This window comes from Exophiala mesophila, assembly GCF_000836275.1.
Source record: "Exophiala mesophila strain CBS 40295 unplaced genomic scaffold supercont1.2, whole genome shotgun sequence".
NCBI classification, from domain to species: Eukaryota; Fungi; Ascomycota; class Eurotiomycetes; order Chaetothyriales; family Herpotrichiellaceae; genus Exophiala; species Exophiala mesophila.
The window spans coordinates 2,747,806-2,768,889 of NW_015622505.1; the positions used below are offsets into that span (position 1 = coordinate 2,747,806).

At 49.4% G+C, this 21,084-nt stretch overlaps 8 protein-coding genes across 9 annotated transcripts; 1 reads left to right on the forward strand and 7 right to left on the reverse strand.

Moving 5' to 3' along the window:
- The first annotated feature begins 77 nt into the window (after positions 1-77).
- PV10_02790 (uncharacterized protein) lies at positions 78-2,021 on the forward strand. The gene is made up of 2 exons (XM_016367154.1): positions 78-1,264; positions 1,323-2,021. Exons 1-2 carry the CDS (start codon positions 322-324, stop codon positions 1,676-1,678), a joined length of 1,299 nt encoding a protein of 432 aa, XP_016226672.1. The 5' UTR covers positions 78-321; the 3' UTR covers positions 1,679-2,021.
- Positions 1,887-2,860, reverse strand: PV10_02791 (uncharacterized protein; the record flags this gene model as incomplete). Its single annotated transcript, XM_016367155.1, has 1 exon — positions 1,887-2,860. Exon 1 carries the CDS (start codon positions 2,715-2,717, stop codon positions 1,887-1,889), a length of 831 nt encoding a protein of 276 aa, XP_016226673.1. The 5' UTR covers positions 2,718-2,860.
- Positions 2,861-3,183: 323 nt separating this feature from the next.
- On the reverse strand, positions 3,184-4,739 carry PV10_02792 (uncharacterized protein). Its single transcript, XM_016367156.1, has one exon. It carries the CDS (start codon positions 4,597-4,599, stop codon positions 4,183-4,185), a length of 417 nt encoding a protein of 138 aa, XP_016226674.1. The 5' UTR covers positions 4,600-4,739; the 3' UTR covers positions 3,184-4,182.
- Positions 4,740-5,402: 663 nt separating this feature from the next.
- Positions 5,403-7,793, reverse strand: PV10_02793. 2 transcript variants are annotated; one of them, XM_016367157.1, is made up of 3 exons: positions 6,908-7,793; positions 6,555-6,851; positions 5,403-6,480 (listed from the first exon to the last, which is right to left on the reverse strand). In XM_016367157.1, exons 1-3 carry the CDS (start codon positions 7,715-7,717, stop codon positions 6,247-6,249), a joined length of 1,341 nt encoding a protein of 446 aa, XP_016226675.1. In that variant the 5' UTR covers positions 7,718-7,793; the 3' UTR covers positions 5,403-6,246. The 2 variants fall into 2 exon arrangements, with proteins under 2 accessions (XP_016226675.1, XP_016226676.1); XM_016367158.1 differs by having other exon boundaries at positions 5,403-6,851.
- A 680-nt stretch (positions 7,794-8,473) lies between these two features.
- On the reverse strand, positions 8,474-8,755 carry PV10_02794 (uncharacterized protein; the record flags this gene model as incomplete). Its single annotated transcript, XM_016367159.1, has 1 exon — positions 8,474-8,755. One exon carries the CDS (start codon positions 8,753-8,755, stop codon positions 8,474-8,476), a length of 282 nt encoding a protein of 93 aa, XP_016226677.1.
- A 2,005-nt stretch (positions 8,756-10,760) lies between these two features.
- On the reverse strand, positions 10,761-12,865 carry PV10_02795 (uncharacterized protein; the record flags this gene model as incomplete). Its single annotated transcript, XM_016367160.1, has 5 exons — positions 10,761-11,645; positions 11,710-12,413; positions 12,484-12,619; positions 12,679-12,711; positions 12,773-12,865. The coding sequence occupies 5 exons, from the start codon at positions 12,863-12,865 to the stop codon at positions 10,761-10,763; spliced, it is 1,851 nt and encodes a 616-aa protein (XP_016226678.1).
- A 1,802-nt stretch (positions 12,866-14,667) lies between these two features.
- Positions 14,668-18,808, reverse strand: PV10_02796 (dihydroxy-acid dehydratase; the record flags this gene model as incomplete). The annotated part of the gene is made up of 7 exons (XM_016367161.1): positions 14,668-16,254; positions 16,307-16,441; positions 16,501-16,630; positions 17,536-17,720; positions 17,783-17,875; positions 17,929-18,461; positions 18,523-18,808. 7 exons carry the CDS (start codon positions 18,806-18,808, stop codon positions 14,668-14,670), a joined length of 2,949 nt encoding a protein of 982 aa, XP_016226679.1.
- Positions 18,809-19,544: 736 nt separating this feature from the next.
- Positions 19,545-20,422, reverse strand: PV10_02797 (haloacid dehalogenase, type II). The gene has a single exon (XM_016367162.1). It carries the CDS (start codon positions 20,352-20,354, stop codon positions 19,578-19,580), a length of 777 nt encoding a protein of 258 aa, XP_016226680.1. The 5' UTR covers positions 20,355-20,422; the 3' UTR covers positions 19,545-19,577.
- Between the last annotated feature and the right edge of the window lie 662 nt (positions 20,423-21,084).

Consider the following 21,084-nt stretch of genomic DNA (forward strand, 5'->3'; position numbering starts at 1 on the left):
AGGTCACGTGTGAGGCACATGATGAACGATAAAGCCACGGCTTACCGCGTGCACTGACGCTCCCAACATCAACATGACCTGCCCCTTGGACAATCTAAATCTAGCTCTCTACATTCATTGTTCAGACTCTTGACGTCAGCTGGGCCTTTTGAGAAGAATTCCAGAGACCTGAAATTCGAATTGTCCCTCGTTTTCCCATTACTGTTAGGTCTCCCAGATAGCAGGAGATTGCACGTCCCGCCACCGCCAAAGAACGAACGCCATCGACCCTCAGCCCCGCAGTCACCAACATCACCCGCCTCAGCCCTCTCACGGTCAATCATGGACTTTGCCTACGACCACATTGCTGAAAAGACGTACCAACCCGGCGATCGCGCCGCCACACCCACGCCAGGAACCTCTGACAGCGCTGTCGACGGCGAACCCCCAACCCCTAGAGCCGCTCCAGCGTCTCCCCGACAGAGTTTGCAAAGCGAATTTCAAGAGACCTTTAGAACGTTTCAACAGTCACCATGGGCTGCGACATTGGGAGGGTTTTGGGGAAATGTGAGAAAGCAAGGCGAGACTTACTATGAGGAGGCGAGAAAGGAAGCCGCAGAAGTGGCGAGTGAGGTAGAAGCGCTACGGACAAAGGGCTTCAAAGGCCTCGGATTTGGTGCAGAACCGTCAACAACCCAGCCAGACCAGGCTCGAGGCGACAATGAAACACCTGAGGCATCTGCCATCCAGAAATCCACTGGCCAAGACCTTCAAGAGACCGAGACATTTCTAGAGCGTTTCAAAACCGAGGCCGCCAGACGATTGAAGGAGGTTCAGAAGGCCGAAGATGCGGCTGATGAGGCACTTCTCAAGTTCGGAACAAACATACGGAACTTTTTACGCGACGCTGTGTCTGTGACCGCCCCCGAGGATGAGCGTCAGCCCGGCCAAGTGCTTTTCGAGAGCAAAGATACATCGACAGGCAAGAGAGTCATCCATACTAGCAGGTTTGAGGCTCAGCTGCACGTCATTCACACGACAACCACCAGCTTTACACAAGATCCTAGTGGGGCTGGCAACCAATGGAGTGATTTCAGCAAGGCTTTTGACATTGACCAGAAGACAGCCGACATTGCCAAAGATTTGGACAAGTACAAAGAACTGAGGGAGTCGATGGAGAAGCTTGTGCCTGAACAAGTTGAGTACAAGGATTTTTGGACAAGATACTACTTCCTCAGACATGTTGTGGGGGTGCAGGAAGAGAAGAGAAAGGAGTTGTTGAAAGGTAAGCACACTTGACTCGGACTTGTGATGCTTTCTCTTGCTAACTGACGCAACTAAAGCCTCCGCCGACGAGACTGAAGAGGTTGCCTGGGATGAGGACAGCGAGGATGAAGACTCTTCCGCTACTCCACAGCTCAAGCAAGGTGAAACAGCGCCAGCAAAGAAACTCGTGGCGCAAAACACCAACGACTCCTCGACAACGCTCCACCAAATCCCTGCTGGAGGACGTGATGCCACCTCGCTCAAGCCCGAAGCCGCTTCTCGCCGATCTCACGATGAGAAATCGGTTGCCGACAGTGACGCTAGCTACGACCTTGTCAGCGGAGCAACGAGCCGAGCACCAGGCAGTCCCAAAGATGAGCCGGGTAAATCATCGGCGAAGATCGACGAGAGTGACGAGGAGGATTGGGAATGAACGGCATCTTTATGCTTGAAGCGTGTATATTACTATATGGCGTCAATAGGCAACGGAGAGACGTGTGAATTATCGATACCAATGTTCAAGCATTCTATACAATCACTTCTGTCTCTTTGGTATAGAATTCAGTGTACAACTCCCTCACCACGAGGAAGCTCGCCCCACTGACGCCAGTCGAGTCCCAAGCTCAACCCGTGCCAACAACTCAAGGTAGAGGATCAGGCCATTGAAACCTGATATTATCTTTCTTGAGCCCTTCCAAAACAATCTCTATGCCCCCCGACTTGACCATCCACTCAAGGCGATGATCTCTATACTCACGTTTCAGAAGACCCTTCTTCAAGGCGTCGCCCAAGCCGGCGGCATTTTTAATCGCCGCGGCAACTTCATTGAACGTCTCTTGCACTGCAGGTCTCTGACACAGTCTCGCATGCCAGTTTGCCAGTGGACTCCCCGGCTCCGGACCCATACCAGCAAGCACGGAACGATTGAGCATAGGAGCAACACAAACGTCAGCCCATCCAAACCTATCACCACCAAACCATTCACTAGATCCAAGCTGTTGAGCCAGCCAATCTTGAATCTGCCTGGTCTGATGCGCAGCCTGAGCCTTCAATTTCTCCGCCAGCTCACCCTCTGCACGTTTAAACCATCCAACCTCACCCATTGCCCAATTGATTGCCTCGTACTGTGTATCACACACATCCTCGATCATCCGTGCTTTTGCCCTAGCGGCCGCCTGATCTCGTGGCGGCAGCAACGCCGGCTCCGGCCATTTATCCTCCAGGTATTCAAGGATGACTGTAGAGTCGAAGATCTTTAAATCGCCATCGATCAACACGGGGACTTCGATGCGATTGCTGGATTTCCAGAACGCGGCGTCAGTTGATGTCTCGTAGCCTGTGCCGATGCCTTTGGGTGTCTCGAATTGGAATGCAATTCCTTTCTCGCGCAGTGCAAGTCGGACCTTCTGTGCGTATGACGACATGGGATGGTCCCAGAGAAAGACTTGTGAATCTGATTTCTTGTCGCCCATGTTGGTTGTAAGTTCTAGGTCTTGGAGTTTATTACATGTACATATGTTTCGAAGTATTCATCAATACATTGATATTCTTATAGTCATACATTCACACATTGGCATATCTCATATAGCTTACCAACATGTACATATCCTTCAAGTGGGGAAGTACAAGGCTGAGCCGAGGAATTAGAAGGTACCCCAAGCCTGGTTTTAGGCACTGGAATGTACATACATAGATTACAGCGTCATCGATCGGGTTTGGGCGACACTTTCTGATTGCCGCGTTTTAACCGAACATGTTTCCTTAAGATCCAAGTTTCATGTGCGGAGATCATGTGCAAAGGCCATGGCGAGGTTACCCATGCGTCTTCGACATGTGACAGCGTATGTTAGGCTTGAAGAGTTGTGGTACAAGCGACTCATAGACAGTCCTCAACCCCATTAATCACCAACAAATGTCATCAAAAGTACATGAAGTCAATTTTTAATATAATCAAAATCGCTTCTATCATTTCATCAAAGGCTAGCTATACCAACAAAATAAGACATGAGTTCTAAAGTATTGCGTATGTGATCTTCGTGTTTGGCTGGAGGAGATACGGCGGGGTTAGAAGAAGTTAAACGCTGTCCTCGATGAGCAGACATGGTGTGCTGCCAACTTCTTTCGTATCTTCCCTTTGAGCGCCTGTCAATTCATTCGCTTGCTATTCGTTTGGTCGTTTAAAGATTGTTGAGGAGAAATATCTCAGGAATGCGACACCCTTTTTTCCAGTGTTGTCGATCAATACAATATCCAATTCATAGAAAATTCCCCTAGCTCCAGGTCTGGCTCGTTCGATGATGAGAACATGTGTGAGCGCTTCAAACTGTCTTCCCTTGCCTATGGGGATTCTCGTGTTGGTTCGTTCCAAAGAATGAAGACCACTGCCAGAAAAGTCTTGTTCGGTAGCTCGTGGGTGACGACGGTCTTGTATAACCTAGGAGCATGAAGCCCTTGTCCAGCATACGACGTGGGCTTTCTGGAGCGGCGGATATCAAGAGTCGTCGTTCCCAAGTGGCCTTTGAAAAACAAGGATCATGTTGATTTTGTTCCTCTTCGCCTTCGTGCCGTGTGGTTGTGGTTGTGTAGTGGAGCGTAGCACTCTGTCGATGTCTTCCGAATGTGAGGACTCGTCTTTGAGGTGGCCATCACGGCGATCGCACGTTGTTTGTTTGTTCTTCTTGATCCTGAGCCCGCCACGCATTCCTTGAACCATGGTGGTTCACCGTCCCTGATGCAGCCTCCTCCAATCCGGCTTCTAGAAGGTGCCGTCGACCCTCGACAACACAATACAAGATTGTTCTGCCACAAGTAAAGAAAAAGTTCCAACCATTTATCAAGACATCAAGGAAAATCCGGCATGGTGGCACAAGTTTGGACTAATCTATACAGTCATTTCGTAACCTCGTTATGTCATCTGCCATGGACATCCGGCGCGTGTTATCCAGGACAATGGTCGCTGCACCGAAAACTCGAAGGACCAACACTTCGTTGCTTTTCACATTTGCAGTCCAAAGCATACGACTTTCGAGTGTGGCCGCACTTGTATGTGATCAGACTGTAACACATGGCTGGGGCGGCGGTGGAAGGTGAATCCACGCAAGTGAGATGGCCCACGATTGCCGGGTTTCGGTAGGAGAATTGCTGACTTAGCAAGATTGGCGTACCTGGGGACCTGACGGGGGGTGGATGCAAGATCAACAGCTTGTCACAAACAAGCACACCGTGCTTATGATGATCTGTCGACTCTTGAGGATATTGATTCAAGACAGAGTGGGCAAGAAAATAAGGATTCAAAATATGAAGAACGGGGAAAGTTGGAAGGATCGACGTAGAGACACACATGGCCAGGTTCATATTATTATGATGCTTCGCCCACCACCGAGCCTGGCATGACTGACTAACCAGGGAGTTGGACAGACACCAGAATCCTGAGGAGAGGAGAGAGCACGGGTGCCGCGTCTACCCAATAGTGAGGCGCAGGCACACACCTTCCGGAAGTTCAGGGAATGTGATTTTAGAAGGCGTCACTCGCCAGAAGTTGGGACTTGAATGGTAGGCTTCTCCAGAAACTGGGGCCACGGGCAATCAGGGAATCCAGACAAGCTCACACCGAAATAACTCATCTTCGAATCACAATTCGTGCCTGGCTACACCAAGGCCACTGCCCGTCGTGGACCGCACTCTTCCATTGGACTGATGAAGGGCAAATGGGGCGTTGGTGCTGGGCCTCAATGGCCTCCTCAAATCTTCCATGAGGCGACCCATCTGTTCCTCGCCTGTTTTGACCCTGCGAATGCCTGTCTTTCGGGAAGTGGGTGGATCGTCGGCTTTCGAGCCCTGCCGGGCTGAGGTTCAGGGCTAGAGAGTGTCGAAGATCCATCACGATTTGTGATTTACGTATCGCATATGCCTACGGAGAAAGGCGTGAAAGCCTAAATAAGGGTCCTCGAAGTTGGAGGTTTACTGGAGTCAAACCTCCACAGGGGTCCTTGGAAGGGGGAAGTCTCCTGCCGCATACCTATGCCCAACCCTACGCATACGAATATTCGCACTCGTACTTTATAGCCTACAGGTTACAGCCCCGGGTGCTGACTCCGCTGGGTCGACGGCCCTTGGCCGTTGTAGGGGCATTGTGCGGGACAAGGGACCACTGAAAATATCGAGGAATAGGTGGGGATCGGATGTCCCGAAGCTATCTCAGCTACCTATACGCATTCAAGTAGGTCCAGCACCACCCCGAAGTCTTGCCATCTACCGAAGATACCTTATGCTACAGGATGGCAAGTACTCGTACAAGTGTCAAGAGCTTGTCGTTAACGACAGTGGCACCGCCCCACCGAACGCTCCGGAAAATCAGGCAACATTAATTCTCGCTCAAAGTCTCACAGTCAATCTGTGGTTCGTAACTCAAACAATCACTTCAAACATGCCACCATGCGCAGCCACCCAGCCACCCATCTTCCCTCGAAGTGAGGCCCTCGACAGAACCCAGTCACTGTCAATTTGACAAACGAGTAGGCAAACTTGCAGTGCAAGCCAATTTGCCGCATCCTCTGTGCGTACATCACAAGTGTAACTCCGTGTGTCGATCCCTTGTTTCAGGATCAAAACGTGCACCGTCTTGGTCGAAGACTGAATTATGGGGACCAAAGTTGCCCGGCTCTTCAGGGTCCCACGGTCCGCGTCCACGGTCCATTCCAAGATTCAACGATTCGCGCCAGGCCTCTCGCCCACAGATTCCAGGCATAAGCACAGGTAGAAACACAGGCACGCCAGACCCTCAGACCACAGATGTATCTCCGCCAGTCCGCGCCTTGTCAGCTTTTCCTCTTTCTGGTACTGAGTATCGACTTGTAGCAGTCATGGCAGTGCAATATCCCCCCGATCAAAAGAAGGTTCCTTCAGGATTCTTTTGCAAGCCCGTGACCCCGCCGGCGCGTTTCAAGAAGCGAAGCTATCATGGCTATTAATACCATCGACTTGTCCTCTAATGTCCACATCTCATATGACAGCTGCAGTGGTGACATTATTGGGACCATTGCTAACAGTGGTGTTGTCTGGCGAATCTGATGGTTCCTTGCTGGATTTGCTCTTGACAAGAGCCTCATATTCGGGATCCTCGTATGGTTTGATGCCCATGACCTGCCACATTCGTCGAACGAACAATTCCTCATCTGCCTTTTTGCCGAACGACGCTTCCCGTTCGCCGTCTCCTATATACATTGTGTTTCGACCCTATTCCGGAGAGCAATTCAATTAGTAACGCAGGGGGATGGGGACGACGGTGCTCCGCCACAGACTAGACTCACCAGACCCAAGGTCAATTCGATTGAAGAGTCAATGACGGTAGGATGATATGGCTTCAGAGCTTTGCCCTTGATGGCTCGGACAATCTGGTCCGCGATGAACATACCCTGCGTCGACGCTCCTCTCCCGAGTTTTGGTCCTTGCAAATCCACTACGTCGCCAATTGCAAAACATCTGGGTGTCGGAGTATTGCTGATGCGCAAGGTCTTCTCCACAAGAATCGCTCCCGAGGATGCGATGGATTTCGGCGAAAAGGTCTGGATCAAATCGCCTCGTGGGCTTTGTCCAGTGCACCGAACCTGGTCGTTTTCGTCAGAGGAATATGGCAACGGTGGGGTATCTCGGTAGGTCTTACCAGTGTGTCACATTGAAGCACCTTTCCACTCTGGAGAGTAATCTCTTTTGGATCTTCCACATCCAAGCCCCCGACCACCCGCTCGTTGAGCAAGACTGTAACCCCCAGACGATTCAGTGCTCCGATGGCCTCAGTGTGCAACAGCGGGCCAAAGGTATTGAGAAGCCGGTCCCGCGAATGTACCAGCGTGATATTCTTTTCCGGATATTTGGATTTGGTATCGCTCGCAATCTCCATTCCAGCAGCCCCTCCGCCCACGACAATGATATTCTGAGCCTGCTTGATGCGTTCTTGTTGGTCTAGGAAATACTGCACGGCATCCACCTTGTCGAGAGCCACCAACTTCGAGGGATATCTATTGTGCGAACCGGTCGCCACCACCAAATACTCATAGTCGATTTCAGAACCATCCTCCATAATCACCTTGTCCTCCTTGACTTCGGTCACAGTTCCTCGGACAAATTTGTAAATCCCTTCTGGCAACGACGGCGACTCTTTCGGATATGGTATGAAAGCCTTCTCTGCATGTCCGGGGATACATGTCGACCTAGGAAAGTTCCACGTAAAGTAAAAATGCGAATTCTTCTCAATCAGAATCACTCTATAACCACTGGGCAGTGACTGAGCGAGTCGTTGGGCGGCAGTCCATCCGCCAAACGAACCGCCAATAATGACGACATTCTTGGGGTTGTCACCTAGTTCATATTTTCGCCGGCGCGTGCTGATGAAAAAAGCCAGATTCTGCACCGAAAAGGTCACGAGAATCTTGAGGATCTGTAACGCAGCCCATGCTTTGCCAGCAAGTGACATTTTTCAACGATTTGCGCTATTTTGTGACGTGAGAAAGGGTTTCAGTGGTGTTGGTAGGAGTGGTGACAGACTACCTTCATGATTTTGGCGCCGCGCCCATCTGTTCTCTGTCTCTAGCTATATAATTGCCTAGGTGAAGGGTGGTGTGCTGTCGCCGACTTCGGCGCTCAACTTTTGAATCTCCATCTGGCCTACGGGCACTCGTCAACCAAAGTACCAAGCTTCCAGGCATGACTCACTAAGCACCGATGTGGTTAAAATGTCGATACGAGCCTTGTCATAAATTGCACATGTGTCTGTATGCATATTTCTATCTACCAATAATTAACTTCAAGTGCGCAATCTTGCACTCCTACTCAGTACTTTCGCTTGGTGGTTACCTATGTCACCGGTACAAGGAGCATCCGTCAAAGTTCTCGTCTAGCTGTAAAAGTTGGGTCAAGGGATCAACACTCAGAATTCATCAGGCAGAGCTGATTGGCACTCGGACTCGGAGCACAGAACTCGGTCTTTGGTGGACTGAGTGTGCCCCGAATGGCTGTTTGTCACAATACGTATTTTGGCAGTGGCCTTATTTCTGATATCAGGCTTTGAACCTGCCCTCAACCTACTCCAATCAGCCTTGTCAAGTCGTTGGCCTGGTTATGAGTGTTGCTGATATTGCTTCCGTCGCCATCATACTAATCGCCAGGCGTTGCTGGTCTCTAAAACGACCTCTCATCTTCCACATCCAGTTACCGCCAGCAGCAAGATGTATCAACCCAAAACGGGCTTGCCTGTGGACGGAGCTTCAGCTAAGGATTCTGGTTGTGTGACAAAAGGAGCAGGCAGCCTATCAGCATAATTCCTCCATTCTTCTCTTCGAGTTTGGATGAAGTCTGATGACAATTCATGAACACCGACTTCGCCTTCGTTGTCCTGAGAGCTAATACCATTTGCCAGATCATTCAACGAATCGAAATTGCTATACCAGTAATCGCGAACAATGCACTCCTTAGCGTCACTGATATCCATCCGCGGAAACTCCACGGTCTTCATTGATAAGAGACTCGGCAATTGACATTCTGCTACCCTTTAATGCTAAAATATATCCCCGCAATGGAGTCTATCTAAAGTAAATAGTCTCTGTAGGTATCCACAAATGCGTCGAAGACGGCAACCAAGGCATCAACATGTCGTGGTTCCAAAACAATATTGAGAGCAATATAACCCCTGGTAGCAATATAGATGCCCCGCTCGATCATGTGGTGCCAGAACAGAGCCTGCAGGGCGTCTTTATCTGTTCCTGCAAATGTGATATTCATGAGACTTCCAACACCTGTGACAAAGACCTTGCTCTCGCTGGACGACGGAAGTCTGGCATCAATCGACTCTGATAATCGCTGCTTCAGCGTCTCGCCGAGGGCGTTCAAGCCATCAACGGCAGCACGGTCAAAGATACCACACCCAACAATCCCCGCCGCCATCGTCACAACGTTATTGTTGAATGTTCCAGAATGAGTCAGCTTAGACTTCCGAGGGTCGAACATATCCATGATATCCTTCCGACCGCCGAATGCGCCGAAACTCATGCCACCGCCAATCCATTTGCCCAGCGTCGTGAGATCAGGTTTCAAATTCAGCTTTTCTTCAAGGCCACCGTATCCCAATCTGGATGTCATAACCTCGTCAAGAATGAGGAGTGCCCCCTGCTTAGTCGCGACCTCTCGCAAATGGTGGAGAAAGTCTTTGCGACCTGGAACGCAGCCTCCAGCGCCTTGCATCCCCTCCACCATCACGGCTGCGAGAGAATCAGGCGGTAAGCTGGCGATGATCTTGTCAGTCCCAGGAATGTCATTGTAGGGTGCAATAACAAAGTCAAAACTCGGGTTCATGGTGTATCTGGGGTTGAGCTCCGGAAAAGACAACGAACTGCCATGGTAGCCCTTTAGAAAAACGAGGACCTGATAGAGATGACAACCAGGTCAGACACAAGAGTGTAAAGAAGATTCCCGGAGGGGATCGGGGTTATGAGGTTCATCTTACCTTACTCCTCCCAGTATAGTTCAAAGCGGCGGAAAGAGCCATCAAGTTGGCCTCGGTTCCGGAGTTGCAGAACCGGACCAAATCAATATTGGCAAATCTGTCGACGACAATCTTGGCCAGTTTCATCTCATACAAGTTTTTGCCACCAAAGTTCCATCCATTGTCCAATGCTTCCACGATGGCCTTCTTGATCGGCTGACAACTGTGGCCGTAGAGACCGGCGGAATACTCGCTGAGGAAGTCTAGGTATTCGTGCCCGTCGACATCGTACAAATGGCTGTCTTTGCCCCGAGCGATCGTCAGAGGGAACGGTAATGCGTGGATGACGGTTCGTGTGTTGCCTCCAGGCATGTGCGACGTGTTGGATTCGAAGTACTTCTGGGACTGCGGGTTTGACGCTGCATACCGCTCTTTAGCGACTTGTAGCGCTTCTTTTAAATGTTGGCTACGTTCTTCTGCGCTCAGCTGCGCGGATACGCCGTTCGGAATGTATTCTCCCATCTTGTGATGCTTTCGCGCTTTCTGTAAACACGATAAATGGAGTTTCTGCTCCCAGAAACCACTTCGAAGCCTTGAGATTTAGACAAGTTGGCTGAAAGGGGGAGGTCTATATGCCTGTAGTGGATCGTCTTGGCAACCTGGAGGTGGGACACTGGAGTAAGCAATCGATGGCGAGACGTCCTTACGACTTTGCGTTCTGGCATCCCATCCCACTGCGATTGGGAGTGCAGACCGAGGGGCGAATTCCCGCTTGTAGGTTCCACTCTCCCCGAGATCGATGGATTGGAGCCCCGCCGTTTGCTTTTTAGGATGAGAGACTGAGATATCCCCAATCCCCGGACAAATAGGTATGGGTGCCACAGCTGGGTGATCCGTAGTATAAGGTCACTGAGTGCCGATATTCCGGGATTGAGCTATCTAGTAAGATACCGAGTCTTAAGGTGGTTTGCTTCAAAGATATGATCTTCCAAAGGGACTGACAACCAAAAATGCCAGGGGCACAAACTCCGCTTCGTTATTAGACAATCAAAATATCTACAGACATATCTTGTATAACCTGGCGCCAGTCAACTCTGACCATACCGGGATCTTTCCCTGTAGTCATGGCAGTGAGTGAGCGAATCTCCCAGATCCTCTGAAGCAAGCTGAGCATCTTGACGCGGCTTCTCATGCCCGTTCTCGAGGTGATTTGGAACAGATCCAAGACTTTGATTTTGTCCTCATCGGTGTATGCTTCTACACCTGCGATAAAGGCAGGCCATAGGGTTGGATTCCCATCGCTTCCATCGACATATGTCGACAGACAGTCTAGAACTTCGGTGACATAGGTAGCCAGGTCTCGAGGCACAAGTCTTTCACAGACTTGATAGTAGTAGATCAGCGTGGCGACCTTGTACGCCTGTAAGTGAGCTCCTCTAGCACGTTTGGCGCCGGTGGCTACTGCACCGAGCGCCATGACCTCGCCATATTCTGGTCCGGCTCGGGTGTAAGGTTCAAGGTCCTCCTGGCTCGCGGTTAACATGCGCACAAGACGAAATGGGAGAGGCTTTGCTGTGGGCTGCGCGTCTGCCTCGCGTGATTGAACCCGGGCAAGTCGATTGACTTCGGCGATGCTTTCCATAATCAAGCTGCAAGAGCCCAGCGTGTCACCGAATAATGGGTTGCTGGCTACGGTTCCGTACAAATCATCTGGGTCGCCGCTCAATTCCAGGGGATCTCGAAGCTCCGGGTCGTCTTCTAACGAGGTTGTGGTGCCATACTGGATTCTCAACAGGCAGAAACTCTGCGTCACATACCATGCATCTTCCGACTTGTCCCAGGGCTTGTGGTGTCGATGTTGCTGGATAAATTTCCAGGCAGCTCGGAAGTGAAGCTTCCAGTTTTTGGAATTGCCTTGGAATGTCTGTTTGGGGTCAGAGGCCGAATAGAATAGAATAGAATGCGGATTGCGGCTTGGGCATGCTTACCTCGATCAATAAAAACGTCAGCATTGTCGTTAGCACGCTGACAAATTCGATCCCTCCTCTGTCACTGTCGATACATTTTCGAAGTTCGGCCATGGCTTTGAGATAGAATTCGATACCTATTTTGTGCATGGACACGTTATTCTCTTCGGTGTTCCCCTGGAATATTGCAGCATGCCCCATCATGGCATGAAGAAGATACGTTTGGCCAAGCATGCAATTGTGCAGGGCAATTGTGGGATACCTGAGCCACGGATTCTTCGTGTTGTGAGTTGGAGTGAGCATAGGCACCACACGGGTGATGTAGTGGTGAACAAGATATGCATGTTCCGAGGTGACCATATCTAACTGCGGCGAGGTCTGAAGGGCTAGCGGAAGCGATTCCTCGCCCTCTTCGACTGCCACAGTCGGCACCCAGCTATAATCATCAATTTCAGATTCAACGACATCGGTATCGGACCCAATGTCGGGAATCACAATTGAAGTCTGGAGTTGGATGCTTTCTGGCGACTCTTGTGCCGACTCTCCCGAACCACTATGTGATTCTGACGGGCCGCAGGATTTTGCTCGAAAAACATGAAATGGATTGTCCGCCGTAGGACTGCTGGCTTGACGATCCGTCTCAGATCCATATTCATTATCGCATTGATCAATCAATTTTTCGAGCTTGACTTCACTCAAAGGTGGAATGTTCTCCCAGGTTAGAGCTAAAAAAAATTGGTCAAGTCAGAAGGGTGTCATCCCACAAACTACCTAAGACACGTTCATCGAGCTTACTGGGATTGAGCAGACGTCTTGCATTGTGTCTGTATGTTTTCTGATCTGCTGATACCCAAACGAGATTCTGCTGGTATCCGGTGCATTCGAGTCCAGTCTTGGTGCACGGCGTGCAATATGGGACCTTGTCATCACACTAAAGCCATGTGTCGTCAGCAAGACGCCTTCGACTTCCATCACGTCTCGACCTCATACCTTGACCTTACGTGATCTACAAGTCCAACATCCCTACGGTAGTCAGTACAAGATGGCAACAGGGGCCCCCTTCTTCCCTAGATGCTGCACGTACCGTGAAGGTCCTCTTGGTGCCAGTCAGTGGGTACGAAATTGAGTCTTCTGGGACCTTGGGCTCCCCTCTCTTGCGTCCTGCATGTCCGACCATTCGATAGTGAATTAGGAAACGCTGTCGCTTTCGACTTCTTCAATTCATGTCGACAACCCTACAGCGGCTGGAAGATGGGGTTGTGCAGAGATTCATGTTCCTATTAATTCCAAGTCGTGCAAAAGCCGTTAAAACGGATCCAGATTCGCCAAGTCGCTTCTGGTGGCCGTCGCCACTCCAAGTGCTCGGATCTTCCTCTTATCTCACGCGTTACGATCACCCGAGGCTAACAATCCTGGTCAGTCCGCTCGTGCCAGTGGAAGGGATCCACTTTCGCCATTGACTTCCATTTCTCTGCCTTCGCTCCATGACAGCATCTTGAGTATCAAAACGAACTAGTCTCCTTCAATGTAACTTCCACGACATCTGGACTTTTACTTCCAAGCCGCCTTTAGTGTCGCAACCCGTTGCGTCTCGTTCAGGGTTTGTTCACTTATCTCGGAGTTCTTGAGGTCTCCCCATGATGGTCATGATGGTCATGATTTTGCGGAGAAAAACGTCAGTCATTTAAGGACTGGGCATTGACCAGGTCGCAGACCCGAACAAATATCAGCCTAGTGGCTTCTATGCCAGCATGGCAAATCTCGGACCTGGGGAATGCAGGGTATGCTAACTGTTCATCGAGGAAATCGATTGCGAGATATCCAGACATTACGATATCAGTTTAGCAATGAGCATGCACAAGTCAAAGTCGCTTCTTTTGGTCTCATATAGGCAAAGTACATCGCATGTGTTGTTTCAGTCTTCAGTATCGGTGCTTCTAGTAAATAATAGCCTATCACCACGTGACACTCATTTGCCCATCGATACTTCAAAATGTCCGCAGACAATGAGCTACGTGGTAGACTTGCCCTGGTCACAGGAGCATCTGGAGGGTAAGCTTGCTCGATGAGACGTTGACAACTTGCGATTTTCCTCAGGCGAGACAATGCTGACCAGCTAATTTGCAACCTATAGAATTGGAGCAGCAATTGCTCGTGGTCTCTACCAGGAGCATGTACATCTGGCTCTGACGTACAACTCATCAAAACACAGCATAGACACATTGTTGGAAGAACTGGTGTCCCGCCGGCCGAACCAGTCTCAGACAAATGGAGTCAAACACTCAAGTCATGATGTTGCTGGTGCAAACAACCTCAAGATTTCTGTTCATCAGGCAGATATGGCTAGTTCTCAGGACTTAGAACGCCTATACGAAGACATCTACCGAGAGCATGGGCGGTACCCAGACATTTTAGTCGCGAATGCTGGCCACGGGAACCCAATCCCCATGATCGAGGACATCTCACTAGAAGAGTTCGATCACACATTGACCGTCAACCTCAGATCCGGATTTCTTCTGTGTAAGCTAGCTATTCCTCACATGAAGGCACAGCAATGGGGTCGGATCGTCTTCATTGGTAGCATATCGGGCCATGGTGGTGGGATCAACGGGTGCCACTACGCGGCATCAAAAGCTGGCTTAATGGGAATGGTGAAGAACTTGGCGACCAAGATTGGAAAGGATGGCATTTCTATCAATGACGTGGCTCCAGCCATGATAGGGAGTACAGGTTTGATTCCTGATGCTAAGAGAGTCGAAGGTACTCCAGGAGATGTGCAAAATATTCCTGTGCGAAGGTTGGGCGCCCCAGATGAGGTGGCTAATGTGGTCACCATGCTATGCAAAACTGGATACTTGACAGGGCAGAGCATCCTAATCAGCGGAGGCTTGAAATAAGTAATAGCAGTATGGAAAGTCATTGCTTTTACATTTTTCTCTTGATCTAACGTCCATGTTCCACTCGATCATGCTACTGGGGTCAAAATAAGTCGGTGAGCGCGCCATGGCTAGCATCACCCACCAGTGCGGAATACTTCCCTAAGGTTCCCCTCGTCACAGGTGCTTTGGGTGGCTTCCATTCTGCCCTCCTCTTTGCCAACTCCTCATCGCTGACCTCCATGGTGAGGCTATTCGTTGTTGCATCGATCACAACAGTGTCACCATCTCGGACTAATGCAATCGGCCCCCCAACCGCTGCCTCCGGACAGATATGACCAACAATAAAGCCATGACTAGCTCCGCTGTACCTCCCGTCCGTAATTAGTGCAATGTTCTTGAGGTTAGCGCCTTTGATTACCGCTGACGCCTTAAGCTGCTCTGGCATTCCTGGTCCTCCTTTCGGACCTTCATATCGGACGATGAGAACCATGTTCTCTGTCGTGGGAACTTTGCCCGCACTTAGTGCCTTGTGAAGGAATACCTCTTTGTCAAAACACATAGCTTTGCCGGTGAACTTGAGTCCTTCTTTGCCAGTAATCTTAGCCACCGATCCATCCGGAGCAAGATTACCTCGCAGGATCTGGAGATGGCCAGACGCTTTGATAGGATTGCTTAAAGGCCGAATGATGACTTGATCTTCCGGAAGTGCTGGCCAATTCTTGACATTTTCCGCTAGAGTTTTGCCTGTCACGGTGGGAATATCTCCGTCGATTAAGCCAGCGGAAATCAGTAGCTTGTGTATACTGGGTATCCCACCAATTTCGTATAGGTCTGCCATGAGATACTTTCCACTTGGAGCCAGGTCTGCTATGAAAGGAATCTTGTTGGACACACGCTGGAAGTCATCCAAGGTGAGCTCGACTTCCGCGGTCGCAGCCATTGCTAGAAGATGAAGCACTGCATTTGTACTACCTCCGAGAGCCATGGTCATGACTAGAGCGTTTTCGAACGCTCGTTTAGTTAAGAGCTGGCGTGGTCGGATGTTTTTCTCTAGGCAGACTTTGATGGCCTCAGCGGCCTGAGCGCATTCTCTCATCTTAGCTGGTGCTGCTGCTGGAGTCGAACTGGACCCAGGAAGAGTCAAACCCATACTCTCGATGGCAGTGGCGATGGTGTTTGCCGTGTACATGCCTCCACAAGCGCCTGGACCAGGGCAAGCATGGCGTTCTAGATCCATGATGATTTCGTCTTTCGTCTTGGACTGATCACCCCCATCATCCGGCTGCTTGAGGTTATCATAACGATAGGCCCCAAAAGCCTCGAAACAAGTATTGATGTTGACTTGTTTTCGAAGCGTTTCGGAGTAACCCTGGCTGATAGTCCCTCCAAATATCATCAACGAGGGTCGATTGTGCCTCGCCATTCCCATGATACACCCAGGCATGTTTTTATCACATCCGGGAATTGTAATGTTGGCATCGTGACACTGGGCGCTGGTGACCGTTTCAACCGAGTCGGCAATAATCTCGCGGGACTGGAGTGAGAAGCGCATGCCTCGAATACCAACGTCAGCCCATGCCCATACTCTAGAGCCATCTATATCCTTACCTTGATGTCCCATTGTGATGGCATCACTAACCCCGATCGTGTTGTACTGCCAACCAAGAAATCCGAGATTCTCAACAGCCTGAAAGGTTATGATCAGCTCTCATGTCGAAACTCAACTCTGAGCACCTCACCCTCTTAACTTCCTTGCCCATATTCAGAAGACTCATATTACAGGGATTTCCTTCCCACCACACACTAGCGATACCGACATGGGGAGCATTTCTCATGGTCGCCACGTCTGGCACGCCGGCTGCATAGAGCATTGCCTAACTCATTCGCGTCAGCTGTTGCGTTGACCTAGACACGTCGCTAAAGAGAATATTACCTGCGCGCCGGGGTAGTCATGGTCTTTTGTCAAGTGTCTTGAATATCGGTTGAGGATTGGTTTTCCATCAGGGGAAACCTCGTCGTCTGGGACATGCTCAAAATCTAGGTAACGAGCTTCACTCATGGTCCTGTAGTTTGTGTGGGTTAGATTTCTATTGAGCCTTCTTTTTGAAAATGGTCTCGTAATATTGGAGAACAGAAAACGATGCGTCCCATTAAATGACATTGGTGCAGTTAATGTCTAACAATGTAGATCGCACTTCCATCAAAAAAATTATTGACATCTTCGAAGGATCCCCGGCCTCATTGGCATGAACCTATGACATCTTGCTTATTCAATTCTACCTATTTTCCCAGAGCGATGCTAACCGATGACCGAAGTGGATGTTACCACAAGTGATCCATAATGTGTCATCGCTGTAGGTGTTGTCTTTCCTTGAAGGTCACTCAAGATTGACACCATTTTTTAGGGAGTGGAAGGCGATAGCGAAGTGGGCCTCCCCAGCATCTATGGTGGAAGTTCTAGAATTATAATGGGACTCGGACCAGCCCCACGTGTTACAGAGAATGCTATGTGACAGGGACTGCAGTCTTTGATTTGGGCATACTTCCTACCTTTGCCATCCAAGGCAAATCAGAAATCTACAGCAAGACAATAAAGGAGGACTCATGCCAGGTAGGCTGGACTGAAATATGGCTGCGATCGCTCAAGGTTACCCACCCGCCCTACTCCATCTATTGGCTGTTACACTTAACAGCTTCAATGGATGTGTTTCTATTCCTGTAATAATGCTGGACATGCCTCGTGACTGTATTCTATTGAAGGGTGATTGAGACTCAACGTCTCTCGAAATTCTAAATTTGATGTCTAGATGATCAGACGCCAGGAAGTCTCGGCTCATGACCACAATCTTTACACTCTTCGCGTCCTCTATTGACGGAGAAATTCCTTTACTTGAACATGCCAATCATCCGCTCTAGGTGGGAAACGAACACATCAGTATATGGTTTGAAGAAATGGTCCGTCACTTACTTTTTGTAGTTCCACATTGCAGGGACGTTTCCTTCCTTCAGTCCGTCGATAGCTTCTATCAGCTCAGGGCCTTTCCCTTCGTCTTTCAATCTCTGTAAGGGATAGACGTATTCGTGAATGACAAAGATACGTGCACCTGATTTTGGTAGTCGAAATAGAGTTTGAAGCTCACATCGAACGAATATCTGTGGACATTGGAAGATGGGTAAGAATGAGAAGAAAGCGAGATCACACCGGTAGTACATACCTTTGATGGACTGAGATCATTTTTCTTGTCGGCTGACAGATAATCCTTTGAAAGCTGGCTCTCGTCCTGCGAAGCCTTTATTGAGATACCCCACTATTTCATGTTCTCAGTCATCGTAGCACAGTAAGAAGGCAGGAATATCTCACGTTTGAACGGCAGATTATCCTTCCAATTTCCAATTTTCTAAAAAAGCGATCGAGGCTGCCTTCCAGCTTCTCGCGATAGCCGGGCACACGGGCATGCAAATCGTTCAACGTAGCACCCAGACGTTTTGCAGGATCCGTGTGGTCGGGAAACGCCCATATCAGAGCCTGGAGGAGGAAGCCATGCCCTTCCTCATTCCCAGTGGGCATCATGAACAAAAAGTCATCATCAAGGTTGCGATTGAGTAGCTCAAGAGCCTCCCTTCCGGTGACTGGATGTGCCAGTGGCAGAGTCTCACCCGTGACTCTGTTGTGCAACACCTGCTCCTCAGAAGACAATGTGAATATCGTGGGATATCGCTGTGGTAGCCAGTTCTGAACAATATAGGTATAGAATTCGAAAACTGCAGGCTCAGCAACGGGAAGACAGGCAATCACTTCTGGTCGGGCTGCTGCAATGGCTCGACGTGCCGAGAGTCGAGAGAGGTATCTGTGATCAATATTGATGATGTTGTCAATTGTTGTTTTCTGGATGCCTGTTGATCCATGAGAGTTAGAACCACAACGTGCTCACTGAAGAATAATGGTCAGGCGTACCCATTGTCAGGAAATATTTAGGGGAGAATTTGTAGATACTTGGTGGCTCTGATGTCTGATAGTCGAAGTCCTTGAGCGGTGTGACAGGTCCAAAGGCTGTGGCAATGTCGACTTCTGCAGCATCGAATGAAGCCTTCTCCTGCGCATCGATCGCCGGAACAGCATACTTTGATCTCGCCTTCTGATTCTTGAACCTCCTCCTCGCAGCATATCCAACACCGAGCGTTGTTAGGACTGCGGTTACCACCAAGGGATGATCCTGTATGAAATTCCAATGTTGGTCCATTTTCTCCCTGTTGTGTAAAAATAACGACAACAGCCAGGAAACAGATCAAGCAAAGTCCTGTTCCGCACAGATATTAAGTAGGCAAATTGACCCTCGAGTCATTGACATTAATGTCCACAGACGCTGTCGCCAAATTCTCGAGAACACTGGCTGGATATTATCAAGCCTGCTGTACTGCAGAGAATCGATTAACTTGAGTCACAGCGTACCGTAGATACAGTCGCGTGACATGTCATCGAGTCGGCGGCAGTTGATCGCGAAATAATTACGCAGATCTCAGAGACACAAAGATATCACCTGCTTCGTCAGTTGATTGTGAGTTGAAGGCAGTGCCACACGTCGAGATCCTGATAACGAGGATGCACGGTTGGAAGATGCCAAGTGGAATTGACTTTTGGTGGGGACCCGGAGCGTCTCGAGAACTCCGAGTAAGTTTAATACGTCGATGTGAGGAGGGCAATCAATAGCGAAAGCACCAGACTACTGAACCTGATCCCTGATTCAAGAGCTTATTCAAAAAAGCTTATTGAGGGCGCCTGGAGATGTGCCTCCAATGTCCAGACCTCGATCTTAGATATTAGATTTCAACAGAGTGGTGACAGCAGATGTTACTGGAAATCAGTATGGCAACCGAAGAAACGAATATCTGCCATGCACAATCTAGATCCGCGTAAGAATGAGTTGTCATGATTGGTATGAATGACGGCTCTTTATATATTTTGTTATAACATGTCGTCTAACTCACTGCTCTTTCAGTTGACATGATAACTTAGTTCTTTTTGTCTGCAAAGGCCTTTTCTACAGCTGCGGCAAATTCTCCCAGAGTCTCGTAGACGGCACCTAGTTTCAACAGCCCCTGACTTTCCAACTCCTCTCGTTTTCCTCCCATAGTGGAGTTCTGGCTGCGTGCAATCCAAACCCCAGGCTTAAATCCCAGCTTTGTGGTTGTTATGTGGTCAATATCCAAGCTTTGTGCAACGATGATGAGCTCGTCCTTTTCGATGGAAAAGTCCTCCTCCATACGTTTGGCGACATATTGGTAATTTCTGGGGTCCGGCTTGTAAGACCCGATCATCTCTGCGGTATAGATCCCGTCCCAATGTCCTCCCCCCAACGGTCCTGTTCGAGTCCGGTCAAAACTCGCGTTGTCAACGTTGCTCAGCACAAAGAGCTTATAGTATTTGGCAAGTACTTTCATGGCGTCAATGGTATCTGGAAAGGCAGGCCATTCTCCGATGCTTCTTCCAAAGGCTGCCTGGGCTTCTAGGTCCAACTCAGCACCCAGATCAGATGCTATGTGAGCGTAGACTTTTTCGAGAACCTCAGGAAACAACATAGCGGGATGATCCTTCCATATTTTCTTGCAGTAGTGTTCGTAGAGACCGAGCAGCTTTGTTCGTGTTTCCGAACTGTCACTGAGGCGTTGGCTTTGTGGTGCGCGTTGACTCAAACGATACAAATGAGGGTATATTCCCGCCTCCCAATCGATTAGAGTGGCATAGATATCGAAGAACAGCCCCTTGAGCTGAGTAAGGTCGAGAGCCATGTTTCACTAGTTGATACGATAATTGCCTTGGAAAGCGCGTGCGGAATCTTGCTGTCTTGATATTCGACGCGTTGTCTCCTACTCATTCATTTTATACCTTGTCTCTACAGGAGCGAAGCTATTGCCGCCCAAATTGGACAAGTTGGAAGTCAATAGCGAAGGTGGGTTACGCTGACTTATGCCGAGGGCCAACACGTGATCGTCTCGGCTGTTATCGGTTAGACTCCCCGGAATGGCTTTACATACTTTACCTGAGGATAGTGGGTTTTGAGCGCCTTCTCTTCAACAGTGGATCGCAGTGCCAATGAAAGTAATGCTGCAATGGTGCAGCGGAGGTGAATTTGATCAGTAGTCTTGATCATATTGTAAATCAAACGGTGGTTTGTCGTTCTTGGAATGTCAAGCGGTTGTCAGGCAATGTGTCAACTCGACGACCTTTGTTTATGTAAAGCAACTTCGACTGGAAATGAAACACACTGATATCTCGACAATGTACGCGCCGGATTGGACCGATTGCTTGGATCTAGCCTCTTCAAAGTTTGCCCAACTACTCCGTACTGCTGCCACATCTCCACAACCGGACTTGACCTCCCCTATCGGCTCCAGAATGCGATAAGAGAATCCTCAATACTCAAATATCTTATGTCTTATCCTTGACCTTATGCTGGAATAGATAGCGGCAACAATAGACCTCCGATACGGGCTCGTCAGCTTGAATACCGCCCAGCAA